The sequence below is a fragment of the Pangasianodon hypophthalmus genome, chromosome 19 (assembly GCF_027358585.1).
Source record: "Pangasianodon hypophthalmus isolate fPanHyp1 chromosome 19, fPanHyp1.pri, whole genome shotgun sequence".
NCBI classification, from domain to species: domain Eukaryota; kingdom Metazoa; phylum Chordata; class Actinopteri; order Siluriformes; family Pangasiidae; genus Pangasianodon; species Pangasianodon hypophthalmus.
The window spans coordinates 14270110-14285246 of record NC_069728.1 but is presented as its reverse complement, the minus strand read 5'-3'; the positions used below and the strand labels follow the sequence as shown (position 1 = coordinate 14285246).

The 15137-nt window shown below is 38.2% G+C and overlaps 1 protein-coding gene across 1 annotated transcript; it reads right to left on the bottom strand.

Moving 5' to 3' along the window:
- Nucleotides 1-3184: 3184 nt before the first annotated feature.
- On the bottom strand, nt 3185-9959 carry LOC113531835 (bifunctional protein GlmU). The gene is made up of 3 exons (XM_026922761.3): nt 9665-9959; nt 4188-4373; nt 3185-3906 (listed from the first exon to the last, which is right to left on the bottom strand). The coding sequence occupies exons 1-3, from the start codon at nt 9665-9667 to the stop codon at nt 3655-3657; spliced, it is 441 nt and encodes a 146-aa protein (XP_026778562.1). The 5' UTR covers nt 9668-9959; the 3' UTR covers nt 3185-3654.
- Between the last annotated feature and the right edge of the window lie 5178 nt (nt 9960-15137).

The following is a 15137-nucleotide window of genomic DNA, read 5'->3' as shown; positions in this document are numbered from 1 at the left end:
AGATCATTTTAGGACTCACTCTCAAAAAGAGGATAAGCCCAAGAAGAAAAGAACGTCTAAACTCCCAAATCCATATACCGAGTTACATTTTTCATTCAATATTACCCAGAGCAACTTACAAAAAGTGCAAGCAGCTGAAAGTCTGATGGTACAAACTATTAGGAGAATATTCATAACCTGAAAGACAAAAGTAAAGATAGTTCATGCAAAAAGTGTCACATCATTAATACTGATATATTCTTGAGTCTGAACTCATGATCATGGCCAAGTTTTGTGTTCTGTGCTTTTTACAGCAGCACACTTTCAAAACACTCAGTCACTGCATTTATGATGAGAAATTATTGCAAAATGTCACAATTAGATAGATTAAGAGTTTAGTTCTAATATAATTTGAAGGGATTATAGAGACATAATCTGCCCTTGACTACGTCCAGTTTCCATCTTACAGAATGATTTCCTCATAAACAATAAAAGCAAACACTCCCTTTTGAGAGGTGTGTTAATCTCACCCCCAATAAAGTCAAATGAGGCATATTACAGCAGATCAGTGGTGGTACACATTAACAGCTGTGACATAAAAAAAAAAAACATATGAGCAGGATATGGCAGGTCGCTGGATCAGTGGATAGTGTGAGAGGTTCAGAGCACACAGACTTGATTGGGTTTCCATCAGGAATGGATTAGAGAGAGAGAGAGAGAGAGAGAGAGAGACAGCAACAGAGAGTCAGACAATGAAATGATGAAACTAAAAATACTAATACAGTCTAACGTTATGTTTAACAGAAACCTGGATTCTGGTCAGTCCACATGAACTGATTTAAAAATGTGTGGAATTGTTTAATATGAAGTTTTCTGTGAGAAGACTTATATTTAGGTATTTTGAAAGTGTCATTGCTTTGTAACAGTTAGACTATTCAGACTTAAAGCTGTAACTTTAATTTTTCAGATATCATACATGGGAAAGTGTATACACTGTATGTATATATACTTTTGCTTAGCATAGACACATAGCCATCTCGCACCCTGAGCACCTGCCCTCAGTTAACATTACCCATCAGCCATATGCTTTAAGACACATGCAGACGGTGTATGAGCGGGCTGAACATCTCTAATGAACACAATATCTCATTAAGAGAGACAGGCCTAAGTGTGTGTTGGGGGAACAACAGGATTCTGGCAAATGCAGGCTTAAATGGAGCTGGCCACAAGTGTTTCAGCACAAAGCTCATTTCTGCAGGCATCTCTGGCCTTTTGTTTTGGTGTGTTTGCTCAGTCTGGTGGTGGAGAGTGTTGACCCCTCTACCCTTTGGGACTGATTGTCCTCCACATTCCCAGTGATCCTGGAGATCAGTGAGTAAAATTGAAAAAGGATTCAGGAGCCAGTCTGTAGGGAGACGTAACGCTTGATCAAGGTCCGAAAAGGATCCACAGATAAGATGAGAGTCTAGTTTTCCTGTTGGATTTTATAGCAAGAGGGCGTGAGAGGTGGTAGCTGTTGTATTCAAACCACAAGAGTTTTCCATCTACATATCATAAGGTGGAGAAAGTTAGATGTCATAAAGGATATGTGATAAATATACAGTAAGTGTATATATTGTATTATAAATATGTATATATTGTTAAATGAAGTGAACTGTGAAGTGAGGAACAGAAGATGATCATCATTAAAAACAATCGAAAAAGTAATTGTTTTCATTTGAGTGTGTATGTGTGTATGTGTGTCATACTGTGTTTGTGTGTCACAAATCACTTTTTTTATACTGATGGTACAATGGAAGATCATGAAGGAATAGTACATATTTTTATACACCAGTCTGTGAGAGCTAAATGTTTGTATTTAAGAGATGGTCCATTTCAAATGTAATCTATTTACACTTTTGCTAGTTTATTAGGTAACGTCTGCCTTGTAGCTTTACTCGTTGGCCATTTTTCAGGTACATCCACCATATCATTGCATCTTGGGAGTACACATTTACCGACTGTAATCCATTTATTGATTCGTGCAATTTGCCAGCCCTCCTCTACCACCTCCATCAATGGAAATGGACCACCAGTGGACCACAGATACTGTATAATTTATGATTTGGATGAAACTGTAACAGACTGTAACCATATTCAGAAATCCAATCTTATTTTTATTTGAATAAAATACAAACAGAATAAACAAAGTCACTGTAAGAGTCACAGTGACTGCATGCTGTGCTAGCAGGAATGTTATATGACAGATTTTATTTTGCTCAGTTTTTTTATCTGAAAAGATTGTCTGTCATCTGTCCATAAAAATAGTTCTACAGACAGCAGCAGGTGTTTGGATTCAGAACAAGTGCACTATAGTTACAGCATCATGATGTGGCATAATACACTGAAGTGCAATATGTTTAAATATAGCTACATAGCAAATCATAGGAAAGCAGTAATGATTTTTTTTCTGTTAAACCTGCTTGAATAAGAATAACTAATAGCCAGATATCTGAAATCTGCGTGTCTCAGGTGCCTTCTGGATATTTTAAATTTCAGAGATTTGGAACTTTTTAATTTATAGCCCTTGTTGTTGTTCATTTTGCAATAACCTTCTTCCTCTTTTGAGTTCTACCTCTTTTGGGTTCAGTTAGTTATAAATATTATTAAAAAACAGTTCTATTATTTTAAAAAAGAGTGCAAATAATTCTGGAGTTAACTAGACTGATACATGTCTTCAGCATCATGTCATTATGCTATTTTTAGCCTGATGTAAAGAAAAAGCAGACTCTTTCCATCCTTACTGCACTGCCGCTTTCTCAAGTACCGCTTATATTTAAACAATCCCAATGGGACAACTGTCACAAATCAGCCATGCCTTTAACTAATGTCTCATAAAACAGTCCTCTGTTTTTCCTCAGGGCAGCTGATGGTCACATAATCATGCTGCCTAAAAGACAAGTGTCTGTTCTTTTGAAGCTCATGTATATATTCAGAGTCTTGCTGATTTCAAGGTCATTTTGGCAGATCTACCTCTGCACACTGAGCAGAAAATTACCAACAGGTTTCTTTTATTACATAATTATGATACATTGAAGAGACATGTATCAAGAGCTTATAATTCCTGATGCATTTAATGAAACCCACTGATTTATAAGCTGTACTGATTGAAGTACCTGTGTTCTGCTTAGGGCTTGCTGAAGAGTGAACTCAGAATGAACACAACTCATTATACAATCATGTCTTTATTGCATTGCAGTAATAAAATATTATACTGTGTAATACTGTGTTGATTCACCCTGTCACTTTCTCTCATTTCATAAGTGCACCACCTGTTTCCATCTCCTTTCCATTCCATTCCTTTTCATGGTGCCCAATCACTCTATCACCTGACGGCCTAATCGTCATTTCAATCTATTCATTTTTGAGAAGTCATTGTTAGGATTTGAACTCAGTTAGGGTGAACCCTTTTCTGTTCACTCGAGAACCCCAAAATACACTTTTAAAAACATTCCCCAAACCTTAATTCATGTAACTGTTCACTAAAATCCTTCAGTTAATGCTTGATATTTAAGAATACACTATTTAAAATGAAGATTTATGGCAGTTTATAATACAAGAGGTCCTTGTATTACATGGAATTATAGCTAAACATCCTGTACACACACATCATTCTCAGTAGTGCACTAAAATGGGTTATGTCTGCTCCAGACGCTTTTGAATGACCAGCTCAGGAAAGCCAGTCCTACTATCCATCTCTCTGGTAAAGTACAGATCAGTGGCTTCCCCAAGAATCACTTCTGCTGTAGTGAACACTTCCAGGTCACCCAGCACATGACCGCCGATGGTCCGACCCTCCTTATCAGCCAGGCAGATGTGCAGATGAGCTTCGGGGTTTAGTGTGCCTACCAGAGACACAATCTCAAAGCGTTCCTGAACCCGAATCACCTACAAACACACACACACACACACACACACACACACACCAATAAAAACTAATTCATGAGTCATAAAAATGCATAAAGACTTTTAATATAATGTAAAACACTATTTTACATTATATTTATAAGGATTTAGACATGCACAGTGCTACATTAGCCTCATGGTTCCACTGCAGAACTAAAGAAGCAACCCTCAGACAGAATATACAGTATCTTGACTGATTTACAGCATATGTCATGAGGTGAAACTAGTGCATATTTCATTTTAACCATATAGCTGATATAGACCTGATTGGTGTTGTCTGCTGTTGCATTGGCCAGTCGAAGTGTTGCCTTTGTCACGCTGCCCACGCATGTGATGATGAATGGAGCTTTGAGCTGCTTCTCCTCTACAAATGCCTGCAGAGAGGAGAGCAACTCCTGTCCTGGGCCCAGACGCAGGGCAAACACACTCAGAGATGAGCCTGGTGTGGTCTACACAGACAGAGAGAGAGAGTGACCATGACCTCTAGATAGGATTCAAGAAAACATGGCTGCCCAAAGAAAAAATATGGTTATGTAGTTACTACAAGACATAGACTGTTTATATGATTAAGTTTTAAAAAAAAAGCACATCCATTGATCCATACTTTATCTGGCCAATATGTATAGTGACACCACAGCTTGAGGTGACATGAGCATGCATGTGTTTTATTATGCTGTTGCCAATAATGGAGATAAAGACAAGATATTTTGGATGTTTTAAAAAATAAATTGTATAATTTCACATTTAGAATTCACAATCTGCTTGATGTTATGGGTGGCATAATGGTGCAGCGGGGAGCATTGCCATCTCACAGCTCCACAGTACTGAGTGGAACATGTTTGGACTTTCTCATGATCTCATGGATTGGTGACTCTAACATGACTCTAAGTGTGAATGAGTGTAAAATGATATCCCAGTAGCATGAATGCACTGGTCAGTCAGTCCTAAATTGGATTAGTTCCTCATGTTCACACACACCTAGGCTAAAGATATTCAATCTCAGTATTTCACAACTCCACACATTTCATGTGATCATACATTTCTTATGCCAATTTCAATTATGGTATCCACTTTGTTCACATCAGAGGTAATTTTAAAACAATTAGAGACAGACTTATTTCAGCTTTAAATTCCCTACATCTGAATTCCAGTAGGTCAGAAGTTTACATAGACCAAGTTGATTGTCTTTTTAAACAGTCTGGAAGATTCACTCATTAAATCAAGATAATTGATTTAATAACTTTTAGAAGCATCTGATTGGCCAACTGTCATAACTAGGAGCTAGAGTAATTTGTTTGGGAGTGCACCTGGGGCTGTTTTAAGGGACAACCTTTAGAGCCAGTGCTTTTTTGCCCTTGATACCATGAGAAAGTTAAAGCAGCTCAGGCAAAACCACAGAAAAAAAAATTCTGGTTCCTCCTTAGGAGCCATTTCCAAACAACTAAAGGTGCCACAAGCATCTGTACAAACAATTGTATGCAAATCTAAAAATCCTGGGACCACACAGAAACTGCATCATTCAGGAAAGAGGCACTTAAATTAACTCCCATGGTCTGAAAGGTTCAACTGAACCCCAAAATAACAACAGAGGAAAAGGCGAAGAAGTTGGAGGCATCGAGTATCAAAGAAGTACATCCACTACTAAGAGAGTCCTACATCTCTATAGCCTGAAAGGCTGTTGCGCAAAGAAGCTACTCCAAGACCATCTACTCTACTCCAAGACCATCATAAAAAAGGCAGATAGAAGTATACAGGAGATCACCAAGCTGAAGATCTTGATTTTGGAAGAGTGGTTTCTGGTCAAATGATTCAAAATTTAAATGTTTGCCCATAATTATCAGCACTATATATGGAGGAGAAAGGGTGAGGCTTTTAATCTGAAGAACACCAGCCAAACTGTGAAGCACTGTGATGACAGGAAAATGATCCGACCTTCAAAGATGTAACAAAATGGCTTAAAGACAGCAAAGTGAAAGCATTGGAATGGTTATTGCAAAGCCCTAACCTGAATCGCATAGAAAATTTGTGGACTGAACTGAAAAAGCATGTCTGAGCGAGAAGGCTCACAAGCCTGACTGAGTTACACCAGTTCTGTTAGGAGAAATGGGCAAAAATTTCAGCAAAGTATTGTGAGAATCTTGTGGAACACTACCCCAAGTATTTGATTCAAATTCAAGCAATTAAAAGGCAATGCCACCAAACACTATCAAAGTGTATGTAAAATTCTGACCTACTGAAAATCTGATATAGTAAATAAAAGTTGAAATATATTTGTCTCTTTTTAAAAATGACCTCTTCTGGAAATAAGTAGATACCCTAATTGCCTTAACACCAGAAATAAATGGTAACATTAAGTAGTGAATATGAATATCTTTAGCCTAGTGTGTATGTAAACCCACCTCAACTGTATATACAGTATGTACCTATTGTTCTATAAACACTGGATAACTGCCATGGTTCCTTGCCATGTGGAACCAGCCCTGATCTGGCAGGAGATTGGTGAGAAGGTTTCAGTCACTTCAGTGACTAATGGCTATTTGGCAATGCTGTATATATATATATATATATATATATATATATATATATATATATATATATATATATATATATACACATACACACACATATATAAAACTACAAATTACAGTTGCTTTGTGATGTTTTTGAAGATCTTGCACAAACATGAGAAGGTTTTTATTTTTGTACAATTTATTTGAATTTGTTTTTGGAAGAAGAGGAGCATTTAATCAGACTGCTAATGTTATGGTGTTCCTCTTTCGGCTGCTCCCATTAGGGGTCACCACAGTGGACCACTGGTCTGTGTATTTGATTTGGCACGGTTTTTACGTCGGATGCCCTTCCTGACACTTGGGACTGGCACTGAGCGCGCAATGTTGCATGCAACCCCAGTGGCTAGGGTTGGTTCCCTGGCCGGGAATTGAACCCGGGCTTCAGCAGTGAGAGCATTGTGGCCTAACCACTAATCCTCCAGGGACAGACTGCTTATGTTATGTGATGCAATAAAAAAGACCACAAGAGTTCCCTGTCATTTGGAGTTAAATTCTTTGGAACTTGGCACCCTTAGTTTTTTAACTCTATCTTGTGAATAACATGGTGAATAGCACCTGGATACCTTCTGGTCTGTGTGTGAGACCTTCAACAAGTCACGAAGTGTGATGTAGTATTTGATATAAAATATTGTTGTTTAATAGCTATCGTTCTCTGGAACCTTCTCACCGAGTTCCTGCCAGATCAGCACTGGTTCCTCATGACACAAAATTTTAACTTTATAAATTTATCCCTAATGAGCAAGCCAGAGGCGATGGTGGCAAGGAAAAACTCCCTGAGACAACATGAGGAAGAAACCTTGAGAGGAACCAGACTCAAAAGGGACCCCATCCTCATCTGGGGGACACCGGATAGTGCAATTATAAGTCATTTCTCTTCTATAACCGTATACTATATAGTCAAAAAAAGTGCATTTGTGTAAACAGGAACTTACGAGCAAATTATGAGCAAATTATGAGTATGAGCATCAAAGTAATTTCTGAATTTATTCTAGCTTTAACTTATTGTATTGAACTGAAGTTATGAACTGCTCAGTGATGGAGACTTGAGTGCAAATTGTTCTTAGCAAATGCAGTCCTAAGCCTATCCAAGGAAGAACATCCACATCCATGTTTTATAACAACATGGTATATATAATATACAATATATAATGATATGCAAATAAAAATCATTAATATTACAGTAATAATTTTTATATAAAATAGTGGGTACAAATATCTCATCCATGGTGTATTCCTGACTAATGTCCAGATTTCCTGAGATAGGCTCTGGATCCACCATTGACTTTTATCCAATGACTGAGTGGGTCATTGGATAAAAATCAATTAAAATGTGTATAACTGCATTTGAGATGTCATTGTGCATGTAATGTACATATACAGTAATGTTTTCACTGATGTTTATTCAGTGTGTAATCACACAGAGTCCACTGTATCATCAATAAGTGATTCTTCACTGAGCAAGAACATCTCATTCAACAAATACTGTATGTTTGTTCTTGTTTCCTGCCATCATTTCCTTGTGTCCTCAAAGGGAGGTGCTAGGAAACAAGGAATAGAAACAAGGAAGTGCAATTAAAGAAGTTACAAGCACCCTTAGTTATTTGAAAATTAATATCAGATTCATTGTGAGCGTGTTGTATGCTGTGCCTTCTCATGTATGTACATCTGGCCCATTGAGTCTAATTAATGAATGAGACACAGCTGTAATGAGACACTATTGTCAGGTGTCTGGGAGAGGCGTAAACCGTGGACAGGAGCGGCTGAGGATCTGGCATTTCCCAAACACGCTCAGTGTTTTGTGTAGTCACTAAAGAAAATGTGAGGTTGTGTATCTTTCAGCAGAAGTAGGCCTCTGCAGTGTGTCTTTTTCTCATTACACACCGCATGCTGTGAATGCACTAGAGCCTTTGCGCAGTTTGTGTTTTGTGTTCCACGGGTCAGCGCATCCATTCAGTGTGTCTTTCTCTTGCCTGTCTTTATCTTCCTCTAATTCTCTTTCTCCTGCGGACTGGCTTCTCTGTCTGTATAGGCTGCACACACCCACCGTCTTTCTGTGTCTGTCTCTATCTCTCTGTTTCAATGAACTCTTCATGGGGCTCAGAGGGGCACAGTGGACACCTGTAGGCTCTGTGAGGTCTGTTTTTTATTTTTTTTCCCTTAAGTCTGGGCCTCCTGACACTAGCCAGCTGGAGCATTTTAAATACAGACTGTATCCCAGATGAAATAGAACTATTTGGCCAAAAATGAAATATATACAATTTTCCCTTAACTAAAATATAGTCAGACAGCCAGGACATGTTTGGGGTCTGAAGTTTCTTTGTTCGGTTTTATACTGCATGCATGTCTACATCATCACACATTATCTCAAAAGACATCAGTTACCTCAATTATGTCATTTATATATAAACTGTTTCATTAAAAAACAGATTACATGTACATTAATCATATGTTTTTTACGTCTGCTGTGTAGTTTTGTCTATCTTTATAGATAACAGTATGTCAGAATCCACCTAAATACTATTAGATTGCAGAACATCTTGATGTGGATTTAAAATTTACACATGCAGTTTGCATTATGCTAATTCCCTTCTTTCTTGATTACCCTAGTTCTGTCAGAACTCTTCATATTCTGTGCAAGACTGTCACATTGCTTTCATTTTTACTAAACTGCTTGGACAATTTACTGATTAAACATTGTACACTACACCAGAGACAAACAAGAAGGGCTGCTTTTCTGTTCAGTAAAACATGTACACTTATACCATGGAACAGTTGAATTCTCAATTTTAATTTTCCATAACAGCAGCTCTAGCTTTAAGGCAAATCACGGGTTTATATTAATGCCCTAATTCCATTTCTATATGGAACATGCTCCAAAAAAAAAAAAAAAAAAAAGAAAAATCTTTGGTGAGAACATGTTTATGTTTTTGAAAGGAGCCTCTGCTATCAGTGTTTTGTAACAGTCAGAGGTAATGCTGTAACACTCACATGCACACAGGGTGAACATACAAAAGTGCATTTTTTGTCATTAACTAACTGCATTTGCTATGCCACCGTGCCACCCAACAACTTAATATTTTTAAAGATCAACAGTGCACAGCAACACAGAACATACAAAATATTAACACTAGCTACTAACAAGGAGTTGAGGAGTTTATAAATGAACTTACCATTGGGCCTCTGGAAAAGCTGCTGCCTTACAGTCTTACTTCACACTGAACACATGTGGTCAATTTTATATGTAATCCCCTTTTGGTTCTTGGAAAAAGGAAAAATATAAAAGATGAAAGTTACAAAGCAATAAACAAAATAATGAGAGCCGCATGCAGTGTAGGAAGATTACCCAGTTAGAATGTGTTATAGGAGCTACAGAAGAGTTTAATCAATAACAAGTGGAAAAAGAGCGAAGGTCAAAGCTCAGAGTGTGGAATGTGTCCTTAAACCAACAAAACATTCAGCTAAAACTGCATTCAGCTGAAATTTTGATTCAACAAAAAGATACAGAAAGGTGACCTTTAGTGTGTCATGTTGAGTGGCTGATTGAGGCACTACAACTAAAACGAAAATCAATTTTCACAGCATCTGTTAAAACATAATAAAGCAAGTGTTCCCTAAAGAACAATGAGTGGTCATCTATGGCCACCTGCTGGTCAACGTCAATGAAAACTACTAGATCTAGTTCAGAATAACTGCTGTTTTAGGGTGTCAGTGAATTTAACCCTTTAAATGCAAGATTAAAGGGAGGGTCCCAAACTTTTAATAATATCTGAAATATCTTTTGTACAGGAAACAGTAGGTCACATGAAAGCTGATGTAAAGCATTCCAAGAAAATCACTGTTTGTTCTGTCATGCATTTTCCTCCATCGTTCTTAAGGGAATGTCTTTGAGCTTTCACCATAAAGAGTCACATAAAGAATGATCCCTCCTTCTATATGTCCATCATTGTTCCTACTCAAGCATAGATAAAGATGCACTGATCCACATGCACAAGTGTTCCTCTCATAAAGAAGGGGAATGAATGTTTCAGAGAGGCATTTTCAGTCTTATATCTGTGACCCTGGTACACTGTAGATGCTCTTTTTCGTTCCTGATAATAAGGTGCATTAAATAGTCCTCCATCATACTCGTCCTTCAGGTACTTGATGTTGAAGAATACCTGCCAATTTCAAATGTGACTATGGAAAACCTGGGATTTGAAAGCGTAGTTATCTGAAAACTCAAATGCAATTTTCCATTTGCCGCAAGGCATATGACTTATTTGGTGTCTGAGATTTTTTTGAAGTTTTGCCCTGGATGCTAATGTAGCTAATGGAATTACAATATACAGAAAGTATAAATATCTACATCCAGTTCTTCAGTGATGATTCTTAGCTTCTAGGGGTTTCTCATATCATTTGATACAAGGCTCTCAATTCAATACGTCTATGGGTCAAACTATTCATTCAACAAAATGCATATTAAAATAGGCTATTGATTCTAAAATACCACTTATATTACGTTTAATAAACTTAACTGATGTCACGACAATGCCAAATTCAGCTTCTGACTCCATTTCCCAGAATGCACCTCCAACTACAAACATGGCTACCATGGACTCCAACTCCAAAGTTCACCTGATTACTGATTGCACACACCTGGACGCAATCACCACTCCACACTATATAAACTCACTGCTCACTGTAAGTATTCATTCAGCTCTGTTTCTCTTCTGATATACCAAACCTTTGCTTCATGGTTGCTGCTCACCAGTAGTGCCAAATTTAAATTAGGAAGACTCAAGACTTATTCTCAAACATGTGCAGTGTTTGAACTAATGCTACAAACATTCAGTGCTGATTAGTCATTTGGCTGCTACTGTAAAACAAAACATAAGAAAACTGAAGACACACGATAACTAGAGGTCAACTTCACTAACTCCAAATTAGCAAACAGCATGCTGTAGCTAACTTAGATGCTAGCTGAAGTCAACTTTCAAACGGTCGAATTAGCAAGGGGCAAGCTGTAATGTTACTTTAAAATTTAGTGTCCTGTGACAATGATTTTTTTGCACTGTGTGCCAATATAGTTTGATAGCTGTTGCTAGTAAAACAAATCAAAAATAGTTAGGCTCCTCAGCATGTAGCTTTGTGCACTTGCGCTTGTTCCTTCGTTGTTCGTTTCTGCTGCTGTTTCTCCTCCTATAGGCCTGGTCTGGCTCTGGCATGTTCAGACAAGTTCCAGCCCTGTTCTCAGCTTTAAGTTTGCTCACTAGATTTAAGTTCCACTAACTTTTTTTGTTGTCAGGTGAAAGCAAGACCGTTTGTTCAAAATCCATATATTAATAATCTGAGACAGATTTCTTTCTTTTCAGTTTGACAAACTTCTTAATAAGCTGTCAACTCACTAATACATGTGGGGGGGAGGGGGAAAAAAGTCAATTTCTTCTTTTTAAGCTTTTCTCACTAGCCACATGTATAATTTTAGTGTGGTGTCCCAAAAAGTCTCCAGTGGATGTCTGCTTCGCGGTTGGTCCAACACTTCCAGCCTTTGTGAATTTAAGTTTGGCAAGTGTCATGTCATGTGCTTGCCATGTTTCCTATTAAAGTCCACCACCACAAAGCTTCCTGATCCAGCCATGAGAATGATTTCAATATGTTCTTCTTTTGTCAAAGGCATTCTTAAACTCTCTCTCTCGTGTGTGTGTAAACTAACATTGGAAGACCTTTTGCTAAAAAGTGTTAATTTCCCCTATGTATGGAGACTTCTGGGAAACACTGTACTGGTAACTCCAAATAAAATCTTTTAGTGTCATCGCAGGAAATCCTGCTAGCATGTGGGAATTGTACAAGTTTATACTGAGTTGTCACACTTCTCAAAATCAACAGCACTTCCTGGTCTAGAAGCCAGAAAAGAAGAGAAAGACAAAGCAGAACTGTTAAGTGGTGGAGATAATCTAATAATGAAATAATCAAGGATGGCAACTGTAGGCTAAGGCATAAAGTAAAATAATGCTAGCCCAACAACATTTTGGCAAGCAAGCAGCTAGATAGGAGTCAGTGCTTGCTTTGGTGCATGTAATGTTACTAATTAAGTTAGCTTTCTTGGTAGAATTAGTCGTTTTGCTCAATGTCTTGATGGCTTGATCTTTTAAAGTATATACAGAGTAAAAAGGCCAAAACCTTACCAAAGGTGTTCTGTTGTAGCCTATGTAATGTAACAAGGGTTTGTCTAATTGGGAAGCTTGATGTAGCACTACATCTAGCATGCAGAATGAATGTGTCTAGGTAACCTAATGGCAGTAAAATGGCCAAAAAAAAATGCCAAGAGGGCCCCTTGCATTTTCCTGCCTGTGGCCCTACAGTCCCTAGAATGACCTCTCTGTAATTCCTGGAACTCCTTTGGTGACCACTGGGTGGCACAAAAGCATCAGTTTTTCATCATTTGTGTCATCTCCAAGTTACTGTACTGAGCTGCATCCTGGGGTATCATGTCAAACTCGGATCAATTAATTGTTTACCAATGTCTTGTCATATGATTATTCTGTGAAGAAAATGGCTGTCTGTATGCCCATTCAAACTAGCTGACAATATTGTCTATGTGACTCCTTCAGACGTCTCAGCTTCCCACAATTCAGTGCAACTGTGAAGCTTAGATGACCTGAGAAATCTTCAAAAAATGAAGACTAATCCAGTGATGTAAAAAAAAAAAAAAAAAAAAAGAGCATTGATAATACAAAAGCAAGTGGTAAGACAATACAATGAATACAGTATGAAGCCATGCCTCCTTTAGTAATACAGTCTTAAATTTTATCACAACTATATCATAACATGTCATTGCTTTAGCATTTTAATATGATCTGGATGGACCTGTCTCAGTCTCTGTCTCCAAAGGTCTGTTCTCTGTGTGTGTAAAGCTCACCCTCGTGTTTGGCACTGGTTCTAAATGCTTGGCTACAGGCCACCCCAAATGGCTCCGTTTGTCATACAACACTTGTCTCCTATTTGAGACCGTGGCTGAGGGAGAAGCATAATGGCAGTTCAATTACCTGCTTTATTACCACATGATCTGTCCTTACTGCCTGCACACATTTTGATTTGTCCCACCTTGCGCACACACTGGCAGCGCTCTGTACAGCCTTGGCAAAGAACTGCTGGCTCGCCTGGGCCCATGTGAACCTGCTCGGTTTGTGTGGGAAGGAAGCAGGTGACACCTATTCATTAACCATTAGCACTCAGCGTCCGCGCCAGGCCAGCTGGCCTCCGTGCGCTCCTTCACCCAATTCACTCATATTTCTCTAAGGAAAGAGCTTTTAATAGAGGACAAAAACGAAATGAATGAATTTGCTGCTTCAAAGCGAGCTGCAGATGTGAATGATGGATAACGGACACACACGGAGACATGAATTTTCATACCTCCTGTCGCAGACACCATCAAAGTCATGACCTGACCATGGGACGTCGCGTTGAGTTTATAATATGGGCTAGCTGAATGAGGTTATAGTCACAGTTTATGATTCTCCATTAATGCTGAAAATTGTCAGCTGCTTTGTACAGAACAAGGCCGTTTGCACACAACACTTCTTTTTCCCTTTGTGATTGTTGTCTTCTTTCTTTATTCCATCTGTCGTGTTGTTCAGTATATCATCTGGTGGTGGTGTTCAGGTCTGTTAGCAATAATGTAACATCAGTTATGTAAATAAAATCTAATTTACACAATGTTCAGTTACCTAATACTGTATACAGTAGTTCATCAGACAACAATATGGTTAGTGTTCACTTTATTTTGTAGCTTCTTTATTTTAGCTGAAAGGCTCTCTGAACAAAAATATATCCATAAACGCAAGTCGAAATCTTTCACACTTGTTTCACGCAACATTGGTAAGCTGCGTAATCCCATTTTATAAAACAGCAATTGAAATCCAATGCAGAAGTTTTATCATTCATATAATGCCCTGTTTTCTGCTACAGTTTTACTTTTGATCTTTGGAAAGACCATGGGGGTGGAATGAAAACATAAGTGATGTTCAAGGTGGTTGTGTGTGGTGTTCAAAGTGTGAAAACTGCTGCAGCAGTGTTTTTTCTCTTCTCTTTTAAGAAAGAAATAGACATTTCATTTGGCTTGAACATATGACAGGAAAGAGTTATTACACCATAAAATATAACAGCCAACTAGGTTCCAACCCAGGTCATGTAACAGTTTACCCAGGGAAGAGGTACGGGTATAAAGGTTTGGGGCATTTCTAATTTTATATTCATAGTATCTGGATTTACAGTTCTATTCTCTGTGTATTTGTGTACTCACACTAATCTGTTTAGTATTCAACACAAGAAAATTGATGACCCTGGTGAAACAAAAGATTTTTTGAATTGTTTTGAAAAGGATTTCATTTTCTCTTCTCTCCTGCCCCAGAGTTGGTCATCTTTAGAGTCTTTAGAACAAGAGCAAATAAAGATGATTGATTTTCCAGGTGCTGTCGCTGCACAGCCAGGCAGATATTTACAGAAGAGGCAGTAAAAGTGTGCCATGTTTAACCAGCCTGATTTGTGCAGACAACTGTGTGTGTGTGTGTGTGTGTGTGTGTGTGTGGGGATAGGAGGCAGATGCTGTGGGTAGGTAGAGCACACAGATAAGAGGCCTTTCAGTCTTGCCTGAAGTGAGATGTG

Coding starts and splice junctions, on each gene's coding strand:
- LOC113531835 (XM_026922761.3), bottom strand. Junction 3,907..4,187: donor CAGCAGACAACACCAATCAG/GTCTATATCAGC, acceptor GTGTGTTTGTAG/GTGATTCGGGTTCAGGAACG.